The sequence below is a fragment of the Lolium perenne genome, chromosome 5, assembly GCF_019359855.2.
Source record: "Lolium perenne isolate Kyuss_39 chromosome 5, Kyuss_2.0, whole genome shotgun sequence".
In the NCBI taxonomy this organism is placed as follows: domain Eukaryota; kingdom Viridiplantae; phylum Streptophyta; class Magnoliopsida; order Poales; family Poaceae; genus Lolium; species Lolium perenne.
This window is the reverse complement of record NC_067248.2, coordinates 218478632-218501962: the sequence shown is the minus strand read 5'-3', so window position 1 is coordinate 218501962 and position 23331 is coordinate 218478632. Positions and strand designations below refer to the sequence as shown.

Here is a 23331-nt window from a genome sequence, read left to right as displayed (position 1 = left end):
TATGTCAGTGAGCTTATTTGCTCAAGAAACCACGGTGCTGTTACGACCCAACCATCTCCTACCTCGACTACCTCGGCCCAGGAGGATGGCCCATCAAGAGCGGAGCCTACCAGGAGGAGCAAGCGTCTAAAGAGGCCCAACCCACGTTACACGTGAAGCTGGCAGAAGCGGTACGCCGGTCTACATAGCTAGAAGCCAGTAATGCTAGAGTTACGGGCTAATCTTTACGTACAAAAACTTACGGGCTGACGTGTGAATCAGGTATTGGCACGGGAGATTTAGGCTGAGCAACTGCCCCAGCAAACTTCCAATCGCACGACTCCACCTCCGCCCGTAACAAATATTCCGTAAGCTCAGCCCGTAAGTGTAGGATTATTGGCTAGAAGCTCGGTTCAGATGTAAGGTGTGAAGTATGTGATTAGCTGATGCTATCTCCTTTCTCTTGGATCCCCTCTTGTCTCTCTCCCCAACCCCTAGAACTCTGAAATATTTGAACCAAAGTTGTATCAGATCTGGTTGTATCGTAGAGGGATCGTAACAATCTGGTATCAGAGCCATCACCACATACCACCAATTTTTTCTCCCGTTCCCCATCACTCTGGCCGGGAGATTTCCTTCTATCATCCTCACTAGGAAGGGAAAGGTGGCGGCGATGGAGGAGCAGTCCAAGTTGCTCGCGGACCTGGCGGTGGCGGTATCGTCTATCAATGCCAAGCTCTCGGAGATGCACCCGGCGGTGCTCGATCTGCACACATGGCGGCCGAACATGGAGCGCTCGGTCGAATCCCTGCGCGCGGAGGTGGGCGACCTGAGATCGCGCGTCATCGACCTCACAAGGCCCTCGTCGTCTTCGACAATACCACGAGGAGATCTACCTCCACTTCTTCAGCTCTCGACGGACGCATCTGCTTTGAATCCTCCGAAGCCTGCGGTGCCCGGTAAGGAGGAGCACGCGGTGGGACTCGGTGGCGACGGCCACGGGCAAATCGGCCACCGCGACGCATCGAACCATCGGGGTGACCACTCCGCGGATCACTCGATCCCGGGCGGAACCCCGGCCAAGGGTACGTACCAGATCCCTGGCCCAGGTTATGATCCGTCAGAATTTGCTCGTAGTTGGGGTTCTCATTACCATAGTTTCCCACGACCGCCACGCGTTGATTTTCCACTGTTCGACGGGGATAATCCGCGCGCCTGGCGTCTCAAGTGCGAGGCGTACTTTCAGGTGTGCTCAATGCACCCTGATACTTGGGTCAACTGTGCTGCTATGTACTTCATAGATGGAGCCCTGTCCTGGCTGCAGTCATCGGAAGCGCACTTGCGTTTGCCGTTGTGGAAGGATTTTGCTAAGGCCATTTGTGCTCAGTTTGGCAGAGCAGATTTCCAATTGTACCTGCGCCAGTTTAACAAGCTTAAACAAACTGGAACAGTAGCTGAATACACTAGCAAGTTTAACGAACTCATGCACAACTTGACTGCTCATCATAATTCATGGGAACCAGCATATTTTGTTACACACTTTATAGATGGTTTACATCGTGATATCCGAGCTGCTGTAATTTTACATCAACCTGTCGATCTCGATACTGCCGTGGATCTTGCCTTGTTGCAGGAGGGAGTTCTGGAATCTTATAAACAAGAGCCCAGGCGCACAGACTTCTCACCCATGCCACGTGCTCTACCGCGCACAGCGATGCCGCTACCTACTCCTCCACAGAATCGGGTGTCTTCGTCATCACCTTATCGTTCTGATGATCGGCGAATCAGTGATGCCCCGAGAAGCCAATCTTCTGATGATAAGGTAGCAGCACTGCGGGCATATCGCCGTGCACGTAATCTCTGCTTTACCTGTGGAGAAAAGTACAATCGAGAGCATCGATGTGGTTCTACTGTCCCTCTTCACATCGTAGAGGAGCTATTGGCACTTATACAGCCAGCAGAGGAGATAGAGGCGCCGGTGACATCGGCGTCAAGCGAGCATGGCAGTCAGCTTATGCATTTGTCTCAGGCTGCTGCAGAAGGAGGTCAAGGTGCAACTACCATGAGGCTGCAAGGATGGATTCAGCAACACGAGGTTCTGATGCTGGTTGACTCGGGGAGTTCTCATACGTTTGTGAGCTCTGACTTGGCTGAGCGACTGCAGTTTCCTCGCAGCGCCACTCGGCCTCTTCGTGTCAAGGTTGCTAATGGAGGGATCATGTATTGTGGAACTGAATTGGCTGATTGTGAATGGTGGACGCAGGGGTACCAATTCAGGAATAATTTCAAGATCCTCCCGCTGGGTTCATATGACATCATCTTGGGGTATGATTGGCTTACAGAGCATAGCCCTATGAACGTTGATTGGGTGGCTCAAACTATGTCCTTCACACAAGGCTGTACCGAGGTTAAACTGATAGGTGTACAGCCAGATGTCACTAAATGCCCGCTATTGACACAATATCAGCTTCATTCTCTGATTGAGAAGTCCAGGGTATCACGCAGTCGATGATAATTCCCAGTCAGAGCCAGCGGCGCAGTTGTTGATTGAATTTGAAATGTTATTTGAAGAACCAAGTGAGTTGCCTCCTCAAAGACAGTTCGATCACTCTATTCCACTACTTCCTGGTGCCAAGCCAGTCAACCTGCGACCGTAAAGGTATAACCCAGCTCAGAAGGACGAAATAGAGCGGCAAATTGCTCAGATGCTTGCCCAGGGTATTATCCGTTTCAGTTCTAGCCCCTACTCTTCACCGGTGCTGCTTGTCCTAAAAAAAGATTTGACATGGCGTTTTTGCGTGGACTTCCGACAACTTAATGCTATAACTATCAAGAACCGCTACCCTCTGCCGGTGATAGATGAACTGTTAGATGAATTATCAGGTGCCTGTATATTTACCAGTCTGGACCTTCGTGCAGGGTACCACCAGATACGTATGCAGCCAGAGGACGAACACAAAACAGCTTTTAAAACTCATAATGGACATTATGAGTTTAAAGTCATGGCTTATGGCTTAACAGGTGCGCCAGCTACGTTCCAGGGCCTAATGAATACGATCTTGCAACCACTACTCCGAAAAGGCGTGCTAGTCTTCATAGATGATATTCTCATCTATAGTGCAGACCAGGAGACACATCTACAGTTGCTGCGCCAAGTGTTCGCCATTCTTGCTGAGCACCAGTTGAAGATCAAGCGCAGTAAGTGCAAGTTCTTGCAGCACAAATTGGTATATCTGGGACATGAAATCAGCAAAGAAGGGGTACGAACAGATACCAAGAATATTGAAGCTGTTAAGAAATGGCCCCCACCTGCCAATGCCAAGGAAGTAAGGGGTTTTCTTGGTTTGGCCGGATATTACCGAAAATTTGTCAAGAATTTCGGCATTACAAGCAGACCTCTGACAGATCTCCTGAAGAAGCAAGCAGTGTTTCGTTGGACACAATTAGAAGAAGCTGCATTCCACACTCTCAAACAGGCTCTGATTTCCGCACCAGTCCTCGCCTTGCCAGATTTTGCTGTCACTTTCGAAATCGAAACAGATGCATCAGACAAAGGGATTGGAGCGGTGCTTATGCAGAACAAACACCCCATATCCTTTCTTAGCAAAGCTTTGGGACCACGTACAAGTATGTTATCCACGTATGAAAAGGAGGCTTTAGCCATTTTGATGGCAGTTGATCACTGGAGGGCTTATCTGCAGCCAGCAGAATTCATCATACATACAAACCAGAAGAGCCTCATTCATTTGGAAGAGCAGCGCATATCAACTCCCTGGCAGCAGAAAGTAATGGTAAAATTGTTGGGATTGCGATATCGCATTGTGTACAAAAAAGGGCCAGAGAATCGTGCTGCCGATGCTCTTTCTCGGTGCCCACTGCCAGCTTCTGGAGAACTTGCTGCTGTGTCAGTATCCTTACCAGTCTGGTTGGATGAGGTGCAAATTGGTTACCGCGGCGATCCAAAGACCCAGAAGCTATTGACTCAGTTGACCGCGACTCCACGTGAAGGCCCAATGGAGTACAACTTGGAAGAAGGCTTGATAAAAATTGACGGCCGCATTTGGGTGGGTCAGAACCCAGGGTTGCAACATAAAATCCTGACGGCTTTACATACAAGTGCAGTTGGAGGTCACTCAGGCGTGGCTGTGACATATCGTCGCGCACATACTCTTTTTTCTTGGCCAGGTCTGAAGAAGCAAGTGCAACAATTTGTTGAGAACTGTGCGATCTGCAAACAAGCAAAGCCCGAACGGGTGCGCTACCCAGGGCTACTTGAGCCATTACCCGTTCCTCCTCACACATGGCACACGGTTACCATGGACTTCATCGAGGGGCTGCCAAAGTCTTCTGGGTACAACTGCATTGTGGTTGTGGTGGACAAACTGTCCAGATACGCCCATTTCATACCGTTGGCGCATCCTTTCACCGCGCTCCAAGTGGCACAAGCCTACATGCTAAATGTGTACAAGCTACATGGACTCCCAGTGGCGATTGTGTCAGATCGGGACAAGGTTTTTACCAGCAGTCTTTGGAGGGAGTTATTCCGTCTCTCGCAGACCCAACTGCGTATGAGCTCTGCCTACCACCCGCAAACGGACGGTCAAACGGAACGTGTCAACCAGTGCCTCGAAACGTACCTCCGATGCTTTGCTCACGCCTGTCCAACCAAATGGAATGCCTGGCTTCACTTAGCGGAATTCTGGTACAATACTTCTCCTCATTCTGTGTTAGGAAAGACACCCTTTGAGGTTCTCTATGGCAATGCACCCAGGCATTTTGGTATTATTGATCCAGCATCATGCCCGGTCTCGGAGTTGTCTGAATGGCTACAGGACAGAGAGGATACTATGGCATTACTGCAACAACATCTGCGTCGCGCCCAGCAGCAGATGAAACTGACTGCGGACAAAAAGAGATCAAAACGAGTGTTCGCAGTGGGCGATTGGGTCTATCTCAAGCTTCAGCCATATGTGCAAAGATCCTTGGCTACCCGAGCTAACCCCAAACTTGCATTTCGCTATTTTGGTCCGTTTCAGGTCCTTCTGCGTGTGGGGGGTACTTCTTATAAGCTGCAGCTGCCAGATTCATGCAAGATTCACCCAGTCATCCACGTATCGCAACTGCGACGTGCTGTTCCTCCATCCACCGAGGTGCTCCAGGATTTGCCTGTTGATGTTGCTGTTCAACCGGAACCAACCAATGTCCTGGAGACAAGATTATACCAGCGCGACGGAGAGACAAGAACGCAAGTGCTCATCCAGTGGACTGATCAACCAGCAACTTTAGCAACCTGGGAAGATCAGAGTGAGCTTCTTCATCACTTCCCTAATGCAGCAGCTTGGGGACAAGCTGCGTCTCAAACGGGGGGGAATGTTACGACCCAACCATCTCCTACCTTGACTACCTCGGCCCAGGAGGATGGCCCATCAAGAGCGGAGCCTACCAGGAGGAGCAAGCGTCTAAAGAGGCCCAACCCACGTTACACGTGAAGCTGGCAGAAGCGGTACGCCGGTCTACATAGCTAGAAGCTCGGTTCAGATGTAAGGTGTGAAGTATGTGATTAGCTGATGCTATCTCCTTTCTCTTGGATCCCCTCTTCTCTCTCTCCCCAACCCCTAGAACTCTGAAATATTTGAACCAAAGTTGTATCAGATCTGGTTGTATCGTAGAGGGATCGTAACAGGTGCATTTCGTGAACATGTAGGCTTTGTTCATCTCAAACATCTATCTTTGTGGTTGTACTCTGTGGTTCCCTCCAGCTGCAGATATTGTTGCTTGAACCATTTGTTTTCAAGCTCACTATTTAGTTACAAGGCTTACAGTGGGAGCTAATATGTAGAATAGCCTGCCTTTGGAAAAAAAATGAATTGGGGTTTCAGCAAATTTCAGTTCATACAATCAGGAGTTACAGCAAAGAATAGTGTAACTTCTGTAACTGTTTTTCCACTCCCACTTGTAGATTGTTAGGGGTGGTGGATAAATGTATGTAAGGTGCATAATTGTTTTTTTTTTGCTTTGCATTGTGTGCAGCGTTCTGTTCGTTCACAAAACGATAGTTCGTATATACTAACTAGTGATTGTTTCAATTCAATCGACAGGTTCTCAGCTATTATACATGGATGAGAATTATCTGGGTTGTCAGAAATAATATACTCCAGAAATATTCCGGTGTTGAAGCTTCCTAATGAAGCTGCCCTTGAAGCTCTTTTCCCTCTACTTGAAGCCTGGTTTGGGAAGAAAAGCACCAGTACCAACAACGTGATACAACTTCCATTTCTGCCTGCAAAATGAACATGAGAGCGGCCAGATTTTTTTGTTCCAAGGTATCGTGAGTAGTAACCATTCCATGCAACTGCCAGTTTTGTGTAAAATAAATGGGATAGAGATTAAAATGGCATTGCGAGTCTCTAGAAGACCTGTTGCTTGAGTTTTTTTAGACTTGGGATATTTATTGGTGTTACGAAGATAATCGTCTTTCAGTGTTAAGGCTTGGCAAGTCTATGTTGCTTGCGAGATTAATCATGGCTTATGATTCACTGGCAATCGCCTCATGTACAACTCCTGTTCTACTTGTAAACGATGGTTTTAAAACTATGAAATAAAAGGGTTGTGTGTGTTGCTTGATGCAGAGTCCAGGGTTTTATTCCCCTTTTTGGAAAAAGAAGTCCTTTTCTGTTCAACACATTTCTTTTAACAACCTGCCTTGTCGATTCCCGTTAGAGAAACCACTGCGATTGAATAACGGAAATTGCAAGAAAGAAGTAAAGAAGCAAAATAAAGCAACTATAGTGTGCTGCAGGAGTGGTGGCTAGCTGAGAGGGCCAAGTGTAGAGACAAGGACATAAGATGGTTTGATACTTTCATCTGCACAATAGGGTATGCGCTCTGGAAAAACCGCAATGCATGGTGCTTCAACAATGTGCAGCGCTCTGGAGAAACAGCAATGCATGGTGCTTCAACAATGTGCAGCGGCAACATTCAGTTCGGAGCCTCGTGGAGTGACTGGAGTCCATAACTGATGAGTTTTATAAACTGAAAGTAGCCCTTAGAGTAGGAGGTGGAGTTTTGACAACGGTTAGGAGAGTAGAGCTGTGTTTCTTTTGCGGGAGTTTCTTAGAGCATCTCCAGTCGCGTCCCCCAAATCGCGCCAGATCGAGCGTTTGGGGGACGTGTTTTGTTCGTGCCGCGTTTGGGGGACATCGCTCCCCAGCCGCGTCCCCCAAACGCCGCCCCCAATTAGAAATTCAAATAGATGCATTCAAAAGAGATCGTTCCTGCCGATTCGTCGCGATCAGAGTAGCGGCGATCAAAGTACTGGGCGCGCGATCATATTACAGACCGGTGGTGCATGCAAATTAGAAGAAGGGGTTGGGCGACGGCGTCGTATCCTGAGTCGACGCAGGCCCGTCGAGCACGATGACCTCGTCGCGATCTGCTTGTTGCTGTGCATGGTGCGTCTGCTCCGTCGCCGACGCAGAGGCCGACGCAGGTGTAGCAGTAGAAGACGCGTTAGCCTGCTCTTGCTGCGCTGCCGCTGCCGCCGATGCCGCTGCCAGGGCCGCCGCGTCCGCCGCCGCCATTTTGGCTTCGATGTCGTCGAGGATCTGGCCTTTGAAGAAGTTGTGCGCCGCTCGCGTCCGGGGAGACATTCCCTCTGTCGACGTTCTCAGCAGGGACATGTCGTCCCTGCGTTTCTTGAGCTCCAGCTTCTCCTCTTGCCTCTTGAGCAGCTCGGCCCACCTTTGGTCAGCCTTCTTGTCGCGGGAGATAAAGGTCGAGGAGACGTCGGCGAGGCATTTCGTGATCGACGTCTGCGTCTTCTCAGACGACGCAGCGTCGGCCAAGGCGGCCTTGGCAGCCTTGTTGCCAGTAGGACGCCCTGTCGAAGTTGCCAGCGGCGCGTCCAGATCAATGGCGTCCTTCCCCTTGGACAGCGACAAGCGCGTCAATCGCCATTTCTCATTCATTTTGAGCTTGCCATAGCAATGCATGAGCACGAAAGACTTGTGACCTTCCGAGTTCTTCGAGTACAAATCCATGGCCCTATCAAACTAACCAAAGGAAGCAGAGTCATTTCATCGAACACAATGTAGGCGCTACGGATTATGGAAGAAAGAGTCGTACCAGTTGGGCGACGTCGGCGCCGCTGTCGCCTCTGGTCTCTAAGTCCTGATGGTACCCATGGAAGGAGTTCACCGACGCCTGGATGATGGCCCATCGCGTCGACATTGCCTTCTGGCTCCTCTTCATTGGCACTTTCTTGTAGTCGATGTTGATCAGCTTGCGCTCATCGAACTCGGCCTTGATCCTCGCCCAATACTTCCCGCTTTTTTGGTTGGCGCCGATGATGGAGTCATGGCTCACCGTCGCCCACGACTCGCACAGACAAAGATCTTGCAGAGGCGTCCACTTCGGGCCTCGTGTGCCCGACGCCTTCTTCTTCTTCTTCTTCTTCGTCCTCACGCCGTCCGCGTCTACCTCCACGAGATCATCGTCACCGGCACCCTCGTCATCCTCTTCCTCGCCGCCCTCTTCGTCCTCATCGTCGTCCTTCTCGTCGTCCTCCACCCCGTCCTCTTCCTCGTCGTCCTCCTCCTCAACCCCGTCGTCCTCCTCAGCACCGGCGCCGTCGTATTCGAGCGGACCCCTGCGGCCGGTGAAAGGGTCGCCGTCCGGACCGGGTCCTGGCTCGCGCTGCTCGTACGCCGGGGAGTAGAGGTTGTTGGGGTTGAAGCCGCCGTGCGGCAGCGCATCCTGGTAGTGCGGCGACAAGTTAGGCGTCACGCACCCGGGAGTGGCGGAGGGGCCGTCGTTGTAGAAGGCGGCTTGCGACGGAGAGATCACTCCCGGAACGTACACCGGCACGGACGTACTCCATGGGCTCGCGTTGGTGGCGGCGATACACCCGGCCATTACGTGCTGGTGCTGGCGCGCCGCCTGAGCCTTCTTCTCCAGCTCCGCCGCCCTCCGTCCTTTCCGCTCCGCCGTCGATAGCTTCTGGCGCAGGCAATCTTGCTGCCATTGATCGTCGGTCCATCCTTCAGGCTTCTTCGCAGCCGGCGCCTTCCGCGGCTTCGCGAACGGCGCTTTCGCCCCTCTCGTCCCATTGCCCGGCGGCTTCTTGGCCGCTTTCTTCGCCATCTTTTTGGGGGCTGTCGGCGGCGCCATGTGGAGAGGGTAGCGACGGCGGGTGGACGGCGGGAGGGAGAAAGAAATCGGCGGGATAGGAGAAATGAATCGGCGGCGGGATATGTTTTGGGAGGCCTGAAATGCGCGGCGGTATAGGCGCGATTTGGCGGGAGCGGCGGGATTTGGCGGGAGTGTGAGACAAATTTTCCCTGTGCCGCTGACGGGTCAGGCCCGCGTCGGTTCGCCTCGCTTTTCGGTGTGTCCGGCGTCCCCGGTGCATCCCCTGTGGGACGGGGACGGGCTCGGGGCGCCGGACACTGTATCGAGCCGCGCCAGACAAAAATAGGTTTTGGGGGACGCGGCTGGAACACATTTTTTGTCCGGCGCGCCCCAAATCCCTTTGGGGGACGCGACTGGAGATGCTCTTAGTTCATCTATGTGCGCATAGTGGAACTTTCTTGTAAATTTTTCTTCTACCTTCTATAAAAGTAAGGTACGCGAACCTACCATAACATTCCTTCACAACTAGAATGACCTTGGGTGGGTGTTCACGGATTCGCGACAAAAGAGGACTGGTTAATTGAAGATCAATTTTATTTTTGGTTCTACCCTTCACCGAGTGCTCTATGACATTCTGCTAGTATTGAAGATCTGCCCATTTTGAGAGTACAACATACAAGTGACAAAGAGTAGAATGGAATGAACGGATACAAACATGAACAAACAGTACACACAGAGGTGTGACGCAGCTAAGGGTCACTTGCAATTCCAGCGGCATCATCAGTTCATCAGCTGTCAGCACTCAGCAATGCTCTGGCTGGGATCCATGTCGGTCATGCACGCGTATCCCTGCAGCTTCTCGTTGAATCGCACGAGGGGATCCTTGTCCCTGAGCACGCCGTCGTCGTCGTAGGCCTCCCGGAGGAACACCGCCCAGTTCATCTCCGTGCCGGCGAGGTAGAAGGCGCGGGTCTGCCTCCGCAGCGACTCGTACATGTGGCGCGTGAGCCCGAGCTCCTCCTTGAACTCGAAGACGTGGTGTATCAGCGCCCGCTTCTCCAGCGTGAGGCTCAGGAACTCGTGCACCGCCCCGACGCGGTACTTCTCCGCCTCCGGCGTCCACGGCCGGAGCAGCGCGCCGTTGGTGTACGGCGACACCAGCGGGAACGTGGTCGCCGCGTCCAGCCGCTCCGCCTCCTCCGCTTCCAGCGGCATCGACCGCCGGTGCGGGACCGAGAAGCGGAACGTGCGACGGACCCGCCGCTCGTCCACCACGAAGTCCCGCTCCAGGGCGCTCACCGCGAGCGCCGGGTCCCAGCGCGCCAGCTCCAGGACGTGGAGCCCGTCGGGGTCCACGGCGACGCGGAAGTCGTCGGGGAAGTCGCGCACGCGGTCCCGGAAGTCGTCGGGGAGGCCGAGCACGGCGCGGCAGTGGTGCAGCTTCGCGAGGGGCACGCGGCGGTGCGCGGTGAGCATGAGCAGCTTCCGCACGGCCAGGACGCGGGAGGGGAGGAGGTCGTCGTGGACGCGGCGCTCCTCGTCGAGGAGCGCGCGCATGAGCGGCGTGAGCGCGAGGTGCGGGACGGCGCCCACGGTGGTGCGGTGGAAGAGCAGCGGGTGGCGGGCGGCGGCGCGCGTCACGCTGCGGCCGCGCGGGAAGCCCAGCTCGCGGTGCAGCTTGCCGGCCTCGGCCAGCGGGATGCGGTGCGGCGGCGGGAGGGAGGCCATGAAGGAGCGCGCGCGGGAGAGGAAGCGGAAGGCGGCGTCGCGGTCGAGCACCGCGTCCAGCGCCGGCACGCGGCGGTCGGGCTCCGGCTCGATGGGCGCCACGCGCGGGCTCCTCAGCTTCTTCAGGAGCTTCTTGCGCCGCTTGCACGGCAGCAGCGGCAGGAGCGACTCCGCCGCTGCCGCCACCGCGGAAGAGGACGCGGGCACGGGAGCCGGCGTCGGAGCTGGGACGGGCGGGACGAGCGCTCTCGCGGCGGAGAAGAGGCGGCGCGCCATTGCTACTACTCTCTGGCGGCGGCGCCGGCGGCGGCGGCTCCCCGTGTGGTGGAGTGGGGGACAGTTTCATTTGATCAACGCAGCGCACGAATATTGAAGTCACCGCAGCCGTCCGATCTGAAGCCCACTCCCCACTTCTCTCTCTCCACATCCTCGTATAGCCGCAGTTTCCCCATCCGTGACGTCGTGCGTTTCCTCGGAACCAAACCCCAAAAATTGCTCGTCCGCCGCCGCCGCCGCCGCCCGCCATGGGGACGGAGGTGGCTCCCATGGTGGACCTGGGGGCGCTGTCCCAGTCGGATCTCGTGGCGCTCGCGGCCGCGTCGCCCTACGCCGTCGACCCGCGCCGCGGCCGCCGCGACGACGACATCCTCCCGCCCCCCAAGATCGACCGCGCCGTCTTCAACGAGAGCGCCGGCTCCCGCAAGCAGACCTTCTCCCGCCACCGCGTCGCCACCAATCTCTCCCACAACGCTACCCCTAGCACCGCCTCCACCTCCACCGCCGCCCCCACCGACGAGGACTCCGAGAACCGCCTCATCGTCTTCCACCTCCAGCGCCTCTTCGCGCTCCACGACCCCTCCTACCCGCAACCGCCCCCGATTCAACAAACCCTAGCCGCACCACCGCTAGCCGTAGCCGCGACCCCCGTGGCCGCCCTGCCGATCCCGTCACTCCCGGACCCCGACCGGGACCTGATGAATCCCAAGGGGGCGGCGGTTGATTTGGCGAGGCTCGCGGGGTTGGTGGATCCGTACGGGGAGGAGATACAGAAGCAGACTGCGGGGCTGGTTCTCGAGTCTGCGCTGCTCGGGTTCATGAATGGGCTGGAGGGGCAGTGGGGGAGCCGGAGGCGGCGCAGGAAGTTTGTTGATGCCGCCATGTTTGGTGACCACCTGCCCCGTGGGTGGAAGCTAATCCTCGGGATCAAGCGCAAGGAGCGCGTTGCCTGGATCAATTGCCGCCGTTATGTTAGGTTTGTCCTGCTCGCTGTGTGTAGTTTCTTTTGATCCTAGTGATAGCGGATGTCGGTTGCTACTCCATAGGTGTTGTTGTAGCCTTCTTGTGAATGATTCAGGTGTTATGGACCAAATGCGATGCTATGTGAATGTACGCCGTGCTTCTTAGACGGATAATCGTTCCTTCACATATTCACAGTGCACATAAATGGGTTCCGTAGAATGAAAGATAATATCTCCTAAGTCAATCATACTGCTTTCAGTGACCAGATTAAGTGCTAGACTAGATATTAGATACATAAGCACGAAAACAATGAGGTTTCTAGCATCTAATTTTTCCAGTATATTAGATACATAAGGGTTATTCTTGTCGGAGTAGCATTTGCATGGTGTTGTTTCAAGATGTCTTGCATCCACTTTCTTAGTGTCTAATGGTAGTAGATGCATACATTGTGCATCTTGTTTTTATCCTAATCACCAGTTAGTCGGCCCTGTTTGTTTTCCTCTGAGTGCATGTACAATTTTGTAATTTAATCATCAGTTTGTCCTATTTGTTCTATTTTTTTTCTTATTTCTGTGTATATAATGTTCAGTCCAGCCATCCAGGTATTCTCTTTTTGGTAACGAGCGTAAACTGAAAGTGCTTGCCTAGCCCGTTGGTTGGTCTGGGATGACAGACGCATCTGTCAATCCCCTTCCTAGCATATATATGATACTTCCGAAGTATAAATTGTTTGGATAAGGATCTTATAATGTCTTATTTTTCCACACGAAAAAGGAAGTGGTTCTTTTCTGTTTGGTAGTTCAAGGGTTCGTGCGCTGCTTTTCTTTGATCCATTCCTTCAATATAAGGAAACCAGAGGTGCCTTTTGCCCACTATATTTTTTTTTTTGGTTTGGTATGTGTAGTTTGGCCTGGGTATATGCCTATATGGACGTAATTTTGTAACCCTCAGATCCATGTTCAGTCAGGCATTGCGTGTACAGGCTCAGCAGGTCGTTGGCAAGATAAGCCAGATTAACTGGTTAGTAGTTGAAAATCAGAATGTTGAAGAATTATTTGCAGTGGTTACGTTTAATCCTGTGTATAGAGGGCTAAAGGACTTTGGCCAGGTTAACATAACCTATCCTAATCTCTAGCCTCTTATTGTTGGAATTGGTTATATGTTTCCAACCGTTGTCTTGTATATACCATCATTATTTTTCACGCAAAAATATAAATTGAAGAAATTCCCTGGTATCTCTCTTATTCAACTACCCTCACAGCTTTGGCGACAGCATGGTAGGTTGATCATGGTTGAGTGCCCAAATTATGCACATGATATACCATCTTGATACTGGGAGCAACTTATGAGTATTGTATAATTGTCAAATGATTCCACATTTATCTTGATGGTGGTCTGCTATTTCTTTATTGACGCACATGCTCTTTCGTGGGTGTTTTCATTAGACATGCACCAATACACTGATAGCTGTTTATGTATATCACTGTGTCAGCGGTTTTTCTTTCTTCCAAAGATATATTCCCATTCTCATTCTGCCTTACATAAGTTCTGTTGGTGGTGAAAAATATCCATGTTAATTTAGACTTGTTAAATGGAGAGCCTAACCAAGATGATACCGCTTTGACCAATCAGTGTAGCATTGTAGCATGTGTGCTGTGTTTGTGATCTCCGTGGTGCTTGGACTATTTAATCCGTAAATTTTTATTTCATCTCAGTCGGTACTGAATTGTGTTTTCATGCCATGTTCCCATTACCATTATTTGCCTTAGCTAATTGTGCATAACATACTTTTCCAGCCCCAGAGGACATCAGTTTGCTACTTGCAAAGAAGTTTCTTCTTATTTGATGTCACTTGTTGGACATGTTGAGGCAAAGCTAACTCCTGTTCAGAGCAACAACGTGGGAGTGTGTGACTTTAGTGCTGTTAATGTAAGTTCTTTTTTTTAGTATGCACCTTATCTATGCATCTTGCACTTGAACTTCCATTGTTTAACTTGATGAAGTTGTTTAATTAGTCTCTAGGTCTTCACCAGCAAGCCGATTCAACTGAGGATACACAAAGTGCAGTGCCAGCCACTTCTTTTGCATTATCCATTCACAGTGGTGATTCACAGGGACAGAGACAAAAACCTTATAAAGATGAAGTTCCAATACAAGCAGACACGAAAGAGTGCAAAAAATGCAAATTGACTTTTCAGGACCAGAGTGCCTATGTGCAGCATCAACTTTCCTTTCACCAAAGGAAAGCTAAAAGGCGCAGGGTTGATAAATCTGTTGATTTGGGAGTTGGTAAAGATGAAAAGCTTGAGACTCGGGAATGTCAGAGGACCTCTGAAGATAAACCTGGCTATTTTGGCCATGGTGTTGCTGATGTTAAAAATCAAGATCAGACTGCAGCAGAACTGTTTGGCGGAACTTCTTCAGGAGAACTGGGTGTCCAACCATCCTTGGCTGCAGTGCCATGTGGGTCGCAAGAGATGACTTGCTTACCTGAACAGAACGAAAAACCTTCTTCCGGAGAGCCTGTCTCTGCGCATCAGAAGGACCCTGTCTGGGAGATAAATGGCTTGCCTCAACAGGAAAAAGAATCTTCTGCTAGTGAGCCTTGCACTGAACATCAAAAGGAACTTTTTAACAATTCTGGTGACCATGGAATCCGTGATGGAGCATGTCATATAGCTGAAGAGTCTCTTACTTCTTATGTTGCAAGCGACCTTAGAACTTGCAAGTCCCCAGAAGTTCATAAGCATGACAGCTCAAAAGCAGTGGAATTTCCAAGCGCAGATTGCTCCAGAAGTTTCAACAGGTCTGATGATTTCTGTAGCATAACTGAAGAGGTTGCACCTAATATAGATGCTCCAGCTGAAAGCAAATGCACAGATCATCAACTGGATTTTACCGATATTACATTATCAGAACGAGCTTCTGAGCATTGTGATTTGCTGGATCCGAAATTCAGTAGTTTTGCTGGTGAAACTGAATTTAATGACCAGGTGAAAAATAGCCCATTGTCTGCCAACTTGGATGAGCCTGATCTTAGTTCCATCGGCATGGAGGTAGATGAGAGTAAGTTTCGGGGTGTTGTCAATCCTACTAGCTCTGAATACCATAAAACTGTTGAGGACCAAATAGATCAGGGAGTTGCTGCCTCGAGAAACGATGAGATCAACATTGATGTCAGAATAAGGGATGTCAACCTCAATTCATGTTTAGATACGGTATCTTCTCCTGTTTCTGGTACAAACTGTGAAACATCTAATGCCCTTCATGACCGCCGATCATCCATTATCGCTCAATGCTTTGGTGCTAGCCCTAATGATGACAATGTTTGTCAGGATGAAGGTTTTGTGAACCAGAACAATGTTCCTAAAGCTGAAAATTTTGTCAACCATAACAATGTTCCTAAAGCTGAAATTTTTGTCAACCATAACAACGACATGATGTATCAATCTAATCTAACCATGAACCCTATCTCTCCTGCTCAAATTAGTGTGGATTATTTCAATGCTTCCTGTTCACTGACTCCTGAAATCAAGAATGATGCCAGCAGACGTGATAACGCAAAGGAACAATTTGTGAACTCAGTGAACATATCAAGTAATGAACCAGGATATGATGCTGAAGCTTACAACAATGACATCTTCACTGGTGCTATTGGAGAAACTAGCTTTGCTCAGCTGACTAATGCCATGAATATGAAAGCTGATTTCTCAAGCTGCTACTCACTATCCGATCTAAACACACTGACTGGTGGTACTCCAACTGATGTAATTGATTTCAACGGTATGAGGAGTTCTTTTGCAAGTGGCTCCACCCGTCGCAGTGAACCAAATGAACTTGATTTTGATATCAAGGGTTCCATGCTCGAGGCTCTGGAAAGATCTGACAGCGACCTGGAAAATCAGTACAATGGCGGTGATCCTGCTTGTGACTCACTCCCTGCAGCAGGCACAAGTGGAAGTATGGATGATTTTATGTCCATGCATGCCAATTTTGGAAGCCTGACCTCTTTGGTTCGTTCCGTCGAAGGTGGTCCAATGAGCAGACTTATTCAAGATCAGGTAAGTTTACAGGATACCTTCACATACTGGTCCTGCACATCGGCTGTTTGAAAAGTTCACTAAGTCAATCTGCTAGAGCTATATAGGTCTTAAATTTTGGTATTTATTCTTTTGACTTCCACACATATCAGGTGATAAAACAAATGATTCTTCTTTTGAACCTAATTCAGTAATTGCTAAAATATATGGGTTCATATCATATGAATATGGAAGCAAAATAGATGGTTATTTGATTGAAACATGAGGTCATAAAATGTAGCATGTCCACATAACTATTGTTGTGGCTGAACAGATGGAATCACTGATATAATCTTTCCCATAGTCTTACCGTATATATATCATAAAGAGTCGCTGAAATGTAGCAGTAGCACACACCATTTTTTCATTCTGCTATCCATCTGCGTGTTGAATCTGGCAATCCATTTTCTGTATGCCATTTTATTATTTCATCGCATGCCAGGATGGACGTGACAGTTTGATTGTTTTCCAACAGTGCGATTTGCAACTTGGATTTGGTGCCCAGAAGCAGCAAATGTATCCTACTTTTGAGGAGCATCTTCGGATGGCCTCAGCTGGAGCGCCGCAGTTTGGGAACCTGGGAAGACATAATCCTGTACCTGTGCCCGAGCCAACACTGATGCTAGGCTATGAGCCAACATTGATGCTAGGTTATGGACCACCGTTTGGCAACTGCCCTCCGGTCCAGTTAGGTTGGGACATGTCAAAGATGGTCGGCATGCTCCAGTCCGTGTGTGTATGGTGCAACACAAGGTTCCAGCATTTTGGCACTGCTGAGCAGCAGGCTGATTCTGTTGGCTTCATTTGCCCCTCGTGCAAGGACAAGACATCTGGTCATCTTAGCATACTCAACAATGGTTCATCGCTTTAACATTATTGTCCATTGCTGTTTCCATCATGTTTGACTTTAACTAGGCTAGTCCATGTAGATCAAGTAAACTTCCATGAGACACCTAAAATTGGAGCTTTTAAAGTGCCACGGGTCACTTAACTTACTATGCATATTATGTTATGTTATGTTATGTTGGTGCTCCCAATGCATATTATGTTATGTTATGTTGGTGCTCCCAATGCATATTATGTTATGTTATGTTGGTGCTCCCATTTCTATGGTTTCTACACTTATTCTGCTTTTTTTTTTGAGAAAAATTGTTATATAATTCTGGTACAATTTCATGAGCTCAATAAGTGAAGGCTGTAACCTTATGGTACCCCAATATTTATTCTGCCGAAAGCATGCATATGTTGGATATGCTATGAGCACACCATTAACTGTGCCAGCTGCAACGAATTAACTAAAAAACTGGGTCAGCTGCAAAGGAAAATTCGATTCTGTGTTTTATGTGCAACGTTGTTTGTGTTATGTGCAGTTTGCTCTTAGGTTAGCTCAATGTAATGTCCTACCCATGATCTGTTAATTGATATGAATACAACGTCGTACATGCTTGTTATTTGCATATAATATGGGTACTACTTGGAGATAGCAACGCGTGGCATATCGAGTTGTCGATCTAAGCAATCCTTGGCTCATTCCGACGGCAGAATAGCATCAGAATAGTTGTCAACTCTCAAGAAAGTAGAACTATCCGCGTTGGCACAACCGCCGACACATCGGCGTTCATTTTGCACTCTTTTTATTTAATCCTTTCACGAGAGATATAATCCAGAGAGATGCGAATGCGACTGATGCAACATTAAGAGAGAAATGGCTGTCTGCGAAAAACGAAAGGTGGAAAACTAGAGAAATGGCTGTCTGCGAAAAACGAAAGGTGGAAAACTACCATGATCAGATCGAGTCCAGACTGCCGAGCATAGCAATGGATCGTTAGCCATCACTCTCACCCCATTCGAAAATTCGTGGGAGGCCTCCTTTTTTTCTTTTTTGAAAAAAAAAAACTCAATTGCAGTGTCAGGTAATATTTTTTCGATAAAGAGAATATATTAATATCGAGAGATACCAATTACACTTAGGCTATGCAACCGTGATAGTAAGGATACACACATTCAAGAAAGAAAAAAACATTAAAAAATAAAAAGTCCCGCTAGAGTATTCCTATCCTAGCAGAAACAATACATCTACCACTAAGACATCACCTGAACACCAGGCTCTCCAAAAGCGACGTCTCCAAAAGGGAACAATGCACAAACGCTATCGTCACCCGATCAAAAGATCTTAGGTTTTCACCTCAAGATTGTCCCCGCTCTCAAACAATGACTTCAACAAGGCCATTGCCATGCATAACCAATTAAGACCAGACCTTGAATTTTCACCCTGAAAAGTAAGGCTCTGAACTTCACATGTGCTGCCACCTCCACTTGCATACTTCTGCTATGATGGCAACACAGAACAGAGCTTCGCGCCGCTCCCTCCATAACCGATCGGCCGGAATAAAAGCATGGGTGCGCACGATCGAATACCACCCGATCCAGCAAACTCCAGGCATAACATGCACTATTGCATTCGCGCGGAGCATTCTGGAACTCGACACTCTAACCAAATCAAGAAGGACATGCATCAAGCAAATCTTTGTCTTGGCGCGAGAGGAACCCTAGGACCACCGCCTTTATTCAGGACGAGCCCCCGCGCAACCGGCCATCCCCGCCTCCCGTCTCACCGAAAAGCCAGCAGAACGAACGACCCTAGGAAGCAGGTGGGAGCCAGCAAGCTACACAACAACTCTCAATAGCCGAAAAGGTCAACGACGCAGATGGCATCAGAAACTTCCGCGCGAAACCCTAGCCCACCAAGACCATCTTGGCAGATCGGGTCCTAGATGCACCGCCGCCGGCAGCAACCACCAGCAGGAACCGCAAAGGGCCGCCTCTGCCCTACCTGCCAGCCGCCACCGCACTCCACCACCAGTCGCACCGCCTCACACCCCTCCGCGCCGCCACAGGGCAGCAGGCGTAGGCGGGAGACCTAGATCCGCGGCAAGCCCCCACCGTCGGGCGAGACTGCCGCCGCCGGGCTGGGAACGCCGCCTCGACCGCCGTCGACAACCATCCCTTCGACGCCGCCCCAGCCGCGCCTTCAAAGGTAGCCGCCGCAATCCACCACCCCTGCTACCTTAGGTACCATGGGGCTGACGCCACCGCATCCGACGGCAGCGGCCGAAAGGAGGCATATCGAGGGAGGGGAGGTCGAAGAAGAAATTTGGCCCCCCATGGCGGCGCCGTGGGGAGCACCACGGGAGGGGTATGTTTTTGCCAATTTATTCTTTGTCCCGCACCGCCCCGTGACCTGTTCGGATCCTATCCGCTTCTCCACACTGATTCCCAAGTGGACGGAGTTGCCATTCATTTCTACGGATTACCTCAAACCGAGCTCCACGCACTCCACCATTTTCTACGGAGCGGAGGGCTTCCAACGGGCTCTAAAAGCATCTCCAGCCACGTCCCCCAAATTGTTTCTCCCAAAGGGCGCTAGATCGAACCTTTGGGGGACGCGTTTTCTTCGTGCCGCATTTGGGGGACGTCGCTCCCCATCCGCGTCCCCTACAAAACGCACCCCAAATAAATAAAAGTGTACGAAAATAAATGTTTTCATTGAAATTTGATTCTATATTAAAAGTTTGAATGAAAACGGCTAGATTTTATCTAGCGTTAGCCTACTGGTGCGTTCGACGGCCCCGCCCCATCATCGCCTTCCCTCTGCGCAGGTCCTGCTCCGCGCGTCGCCTCTCCCTGCGTAGGGTGGAGGCCAGATGCCGCTGCTCCAGCAGCGCATCATCGCCTGCCCTCCCTGCTACGCCGCCTAAAGGGAGAGCTCGACGGCACGGCGAATTTGCGCGTCTTCGCGGGCACATGTGTCGTCCTAGAGCTTCTTCTCCGACTTGAAGGACTCGACGAGCGCTCGTTGTTGATCCGCCGCCTCGTCCGGGTGCAGCCCGTCGTCATCGGACCCCTCAAAGTCATCGTCGATGTCGTCCTCTTCCTCCGCCACCCCCGCCTCGTCCTCCTCCTCCGCCGCCTCCTCCTCCTCCATTTGCGCCTCCATTTGCGCCACCAACGTATCGGCCTCCGCCGCCAACGCATACGCTCGCGCCCCCCCAGGCCGCCTCCGTTGTCGCCAGCGCCGACTCCCGCTGCTGACGCTCCTCCGATGCCTGCCGCTGCTGACGCCCTACTGCCTCCTGCTGGCGTGCAGTTGACGTGGGAGTTAGAAATCTTTGTGGAGTAACTTTTCCTCAGGTCCCCGGCAACGGCGCCAGAAAATATGCTTGATGCGTGCAATTAACACACGTCCGTTGGGAACCCCAAGAGGAAGGTGTGATGCAGACAGTAGCAAGTTTTCCCTCAGAAAGAAACCAAGGTTTATCGAACCAGGAGGAGCCAAGAAGCACGTTGAAGGTTGATGGCGGCGGGATGTAGTGCGGCGCAACACCAGGGATTCCGGCGCCCACGTGGAACCTGCACAACACAACCAAAGTACTTTGCCCCAACGAAACAGTGAGGTTGTCAATCTCACCGGCTTGCTGTAACAAAGGATTAGATGTATAGTGTGGATGATGATTGTTTGCGAAGAACAGTAAAGAACAAGTATTGCAGCAGATTGTATTCAATGTAAAAGAATAGGACCGGGGTCCACAGTTCACTAGAGGTGTCTCTCCCATAAGATAAATAGCATGTTGGGTGAACAAATTACAGTCGGGCAATTGACAAATAGAGAGGGCATGACCATGCACATACATGATATGATGAGTATAGTGAGATTTAATTGGGCATTACGACAAAGTACATAGACCGCTATCCAGCATGCATCTATGCCTAAAAAGTCCACCTTCAGGTTATCATCCGAACCCCTTCCAGTATTAAGTTGCAAACAACAGACAATTGCATTAAGTATGGTGCGTAATGTAATCAATAACTACATCCTCGGACATAGCATCAATGTTTTATCCCTAGTGGCAACAAAGACATCCACAACCTTAGAACTTTCTCACATCGTCCTGCATTTAATGGAGGCATGAACCCACTATCGAGCATAAATACTCCCTCTTGGAGTTAAGAGCAAAAACTTGGCCAGAGCCTCTACTAATAACGGAGAGCATGCAAGATCATAAACAACACATAGGTAATAGATTGATAATCAACATAACATAGTATTCTCTATCCATCGGATCCCGACAAACACAACATATAGCATTACAGATAGATGATCTTGATCATGTTAGGCAGCTCACAAGATCCGACAATGAAGCACATAAGGAGAAGACGACCATCTAGCTACTGCTATGGACCCATAGTCCAGGGGTGAACTACTCACTCATCACTCCGGAGGCGATCATGGCGGTGAAGAGTCCTCCGGGAGATGATTCCCCTCTCCGGCAGGGTGCCGGAGGCGATCTCCTGAATCCCCCGAGATGGGATTGGCGGCGGCGGCGTCTCTGGAAGGTTTTCCGTATCGTGGCTCTCGGTACTGGGGGTTTCGCGACGGAGGCTTTAAGTAGGCGGAAGGGTAGGTTTAGGGGCGACAGGAGGGACCCACACAACAGGGCCGCGCGGCCAGGGGCCAGGCCGCGCCGCCCTAGCGTGTCGTCGCCTCGTGGCCCCACTTCGTATCCTCTTCGGTCTTCTGGAAGCTTCGTGCAAAAATAGGCCCCTGGGCGTTGATTTCGTCCAATTTCGAGAATATTTCCTTTGTAGGATTTCTGAAACCAAAAACAGCAGAAAACATCAACTGGCTCTTCGGCATCTCGTTAATAGGTTAGTGCCGGAAAATGCATAAATATGACATAAAGTATGCATAAAACATGTAGATATCATCAATAATGTGGCATGGAACATAAGAAATTATCGATACGTCGGAGACGTATCAGCATCCCTGCTTAGTTCTGCTCGTCCCGAGCAGGTAAACGATAACAAAGATAATTTCTGGAGTGACATGCCATCATAACCTTGATCATACTATTGTAAGCATATGTAATGAATGCAGCGATCAAAACAATGGTAATGACATGAGTAAACAAATGAATCACAAAGCAAAGACTTTTCATGAATAGTACTTTCAAGACAAGCATCAATAAGTCTTGCATAAGAGTTAACTCATAAAGCAATAAATCAAAGTAAAGGTATTGAAGCAACACAAAGGAAGATTGAGTTTCAGCGGTTGCTTTCAACTTATAACATGTATATCTCATGGATATTGTCAATGTAAAGTAATATAACAAGTGCAATATGCAAGTATGTAGGAATCAATGCACAGTTCACACAAGTGTTTGCTTCTTGAGGTGGAAAGAGATAGGTGAACTGACTCAACATAAAAGTAAAAGAAAGGCCCTTCGCAGAGGGAAGCATTGATTGCTATATTTGTGCTAGAGCTTTGGTTTTGAAAACAAGAAACAATTTTGTCAACGGTAGTAATAAAGCATATGTGTTATGTAAATTATATCTTACAAGTTGCAAGCCTCATGCATAGTGTACTAATAGTGCCCGCACCTTATCCTAATTAGCTTGGATTACGGGGATTATCATCGCAATACACATGTTTTAACCAAGTGTCACAAAGGGGTACCTCTATGCCGCCTGTACAAAGGTCTAAGGAGAAAGCTCGCATTTGGATTTCTCGCTTTTGATTATTCTCAACTTAGACATCCATACCGGGACAACATAGACAACAGATAATGGACTCCTCTTTAATGCATAAGCATGTAGCAACAATTAATGTTCTCATATGAGATTGAGGATGTATGTCCAAAACTGAAACTTCCACCATGATTCATGGCTTTAGTTAGCGGTCCAATGTTCTTCTCTAACATTATGCATGCTCTAACCATTAAATGAGTGGTAAATCTCTCTTACTTCAGACAAGACGGACATGCATAACAACTCACATGATATTCAACAAAGTGTATTACGAATCCCTCGGCTCCGCCTCCTATATAAGGGGGAGTCGAGGGACAAAGAGAGCATCGAATCCATTGTCAACATAACCCTAGTTTTATAATCGTCGAGTACTTTTCGTCTGAAACCTTCGAGATCTACTTGCCCTCTACTTCCAACGAAACCCTAGTCTACAATACGTAGGCATTGACAAGTTAATACCTTGTCAGCGACCTTTTATAGATGCCGGCGTCGCCAGAAGAGGCGAGAAGATAGCGCGGGAAGAGGATAGAAGCGGCAGGAAGAAAGCGCGGGAACGAGTGGTGGCGTGCGCAGCGCCGACGAGACGTCTCGC

At 49.9% G+C, this 23331-nt stretch overlaps 4 protein-coding genes across 5 annotated transcripts; 2 read left to right on the top strand and 2 right to left on the bottom strand.

Annotated features, from left to right (window-relative positions):
- Window positions 1–242: 242 nt before the first annotated feature.
- On the top strand, window positions 243–6603 carry LOC127301957 (uncharacterized). 2 transcript variants are annotated; one of them, XM_051332267.2, is made up of 2 exons: window positions 243–1064; window positions 6078–6603. In XM_051332267.2, exons 1-2 carry the CDS (start codon window positions 653–655, stop codon window positions 6125–6127), a joined length of 462 nt encoding a protein of 153 aa, XP_051188227.1. In that variant the 5' UTR covers window positions 243–652; the 3' UTR covers window positions 6128–6603. The 2 variants fall into 2 exon arrangements, with proteins under 2 accessions (XP_051188227.1, XP_051188226.1); XM_051332266.2 differs by lacking the exon at window positions 6078–6603 and having other exon boundaries at window positions 250–2491.
- Window positions 6604–6695: 92 nt separating this feature from the next.
- Window positions 6696–9005, bottom strand: LOC127301956 (uncharacterized). Its single transcript, XM_051332265.2, has 2 exons — window positions 8458–9005; window positions 6696–6707 (listed from the first exon to the last, which is right to left on the bottom strand). Exons 1-2 carry the CDS (start codon window positions 8890–8892, stop codon window positions 6696–6698), a joined length of 447 nt encoding a protein of 148 aa, XP_051188225.2. The 5' UTR covers window positions 8893–9005.
- A 610-nt stretch (window positions 9006–9615) lies between these two features.
- LOC127301955 (protein WHAT'S THIS FACTOR 1 homolog, chloroplastic) lies at window positions 9616–11178 on the bottom strand. Its single transcript, XM_051332264.2, has one exon. The coding sequence runs from the start codon at window positions 11110–11112 to the stop codon at window positions 9904–9906; it is 1209 nt and encodes a 402-aa protein (XP_051188224.1). The 5' UTR covers window positions 11113–11178; the 3' UTR covers window positions 9616–9903.
- A 119-nt stretch (window positions 11179–11297) lies between these two features.
- Window positions 11298–17244, top strand: LOC127301954 (uncharacterized). The gene is made up of 4 exons (XM_051332263.2): window positions 11298–12088; window positions 13872–14004; window positions 14091–16136; window positions 16630–17244. The coding sequence occupies exons 1-4, from the start codon at window positions 11361–11363 to the stop codon at window positions 17023–17025; spliced, it is 3303 nt and encodes a 1100-aa protein (XP_051188223.1). The 5' UTR covers window positions 11298–11360; the 3' UTR covers window positions 17026–17244.
- Window positions 17245–23331: the final 6087 nt, after the last annotated feature.

Excerpts from the sequence above, each read along its gene's own strand:
- LOC127301957 (XM_051332266.2), top strand. The coding sequence starts at position 653 with ATGGAGGAGCAGTCCAAGTTGCTCGCGGACCTGGCGGTGGCGGTATCG.
- LOC127301955 (XM_051332264.2), bottom strand. The coding sequence starts at position 11,112 with ATGGCGCGCCGCCTCTTCTCCGCCGCGAGAGCGCTCGTCCCGCCCGTC.
- LOC127301956 (XM_051332265.2), bottom strand. The coding sequence starts at position 8,892 with ATGGCCGGGTGTATCGCCGCCACCAACGCGAGCCCATGGAGTACGTCC.
- LOC127301954 (XM_051332263.2), top strand. The coding sequence starts at position 11,361 with ATGGGGACGGAGGTGGCTCCCATGGTGGACCTGGGGGCGCTGTCCCAG. Across the intron at positions 14,005-14,090 it reads GTGACTTTAGTGCTGTTAAT|TCTCTAGGTCTTCACCAGCA; the intron begins GTAAGTTCTTTT and ends TTGTTTAATTAG. Across the intron at positions 16,137-16,629 it reads GCAGACTTATTCAAGATCAG|TGCGATTTGCAACTTGGATT; the intron begins GTAAGTTTACAG and ends GTTTTCCAACAG.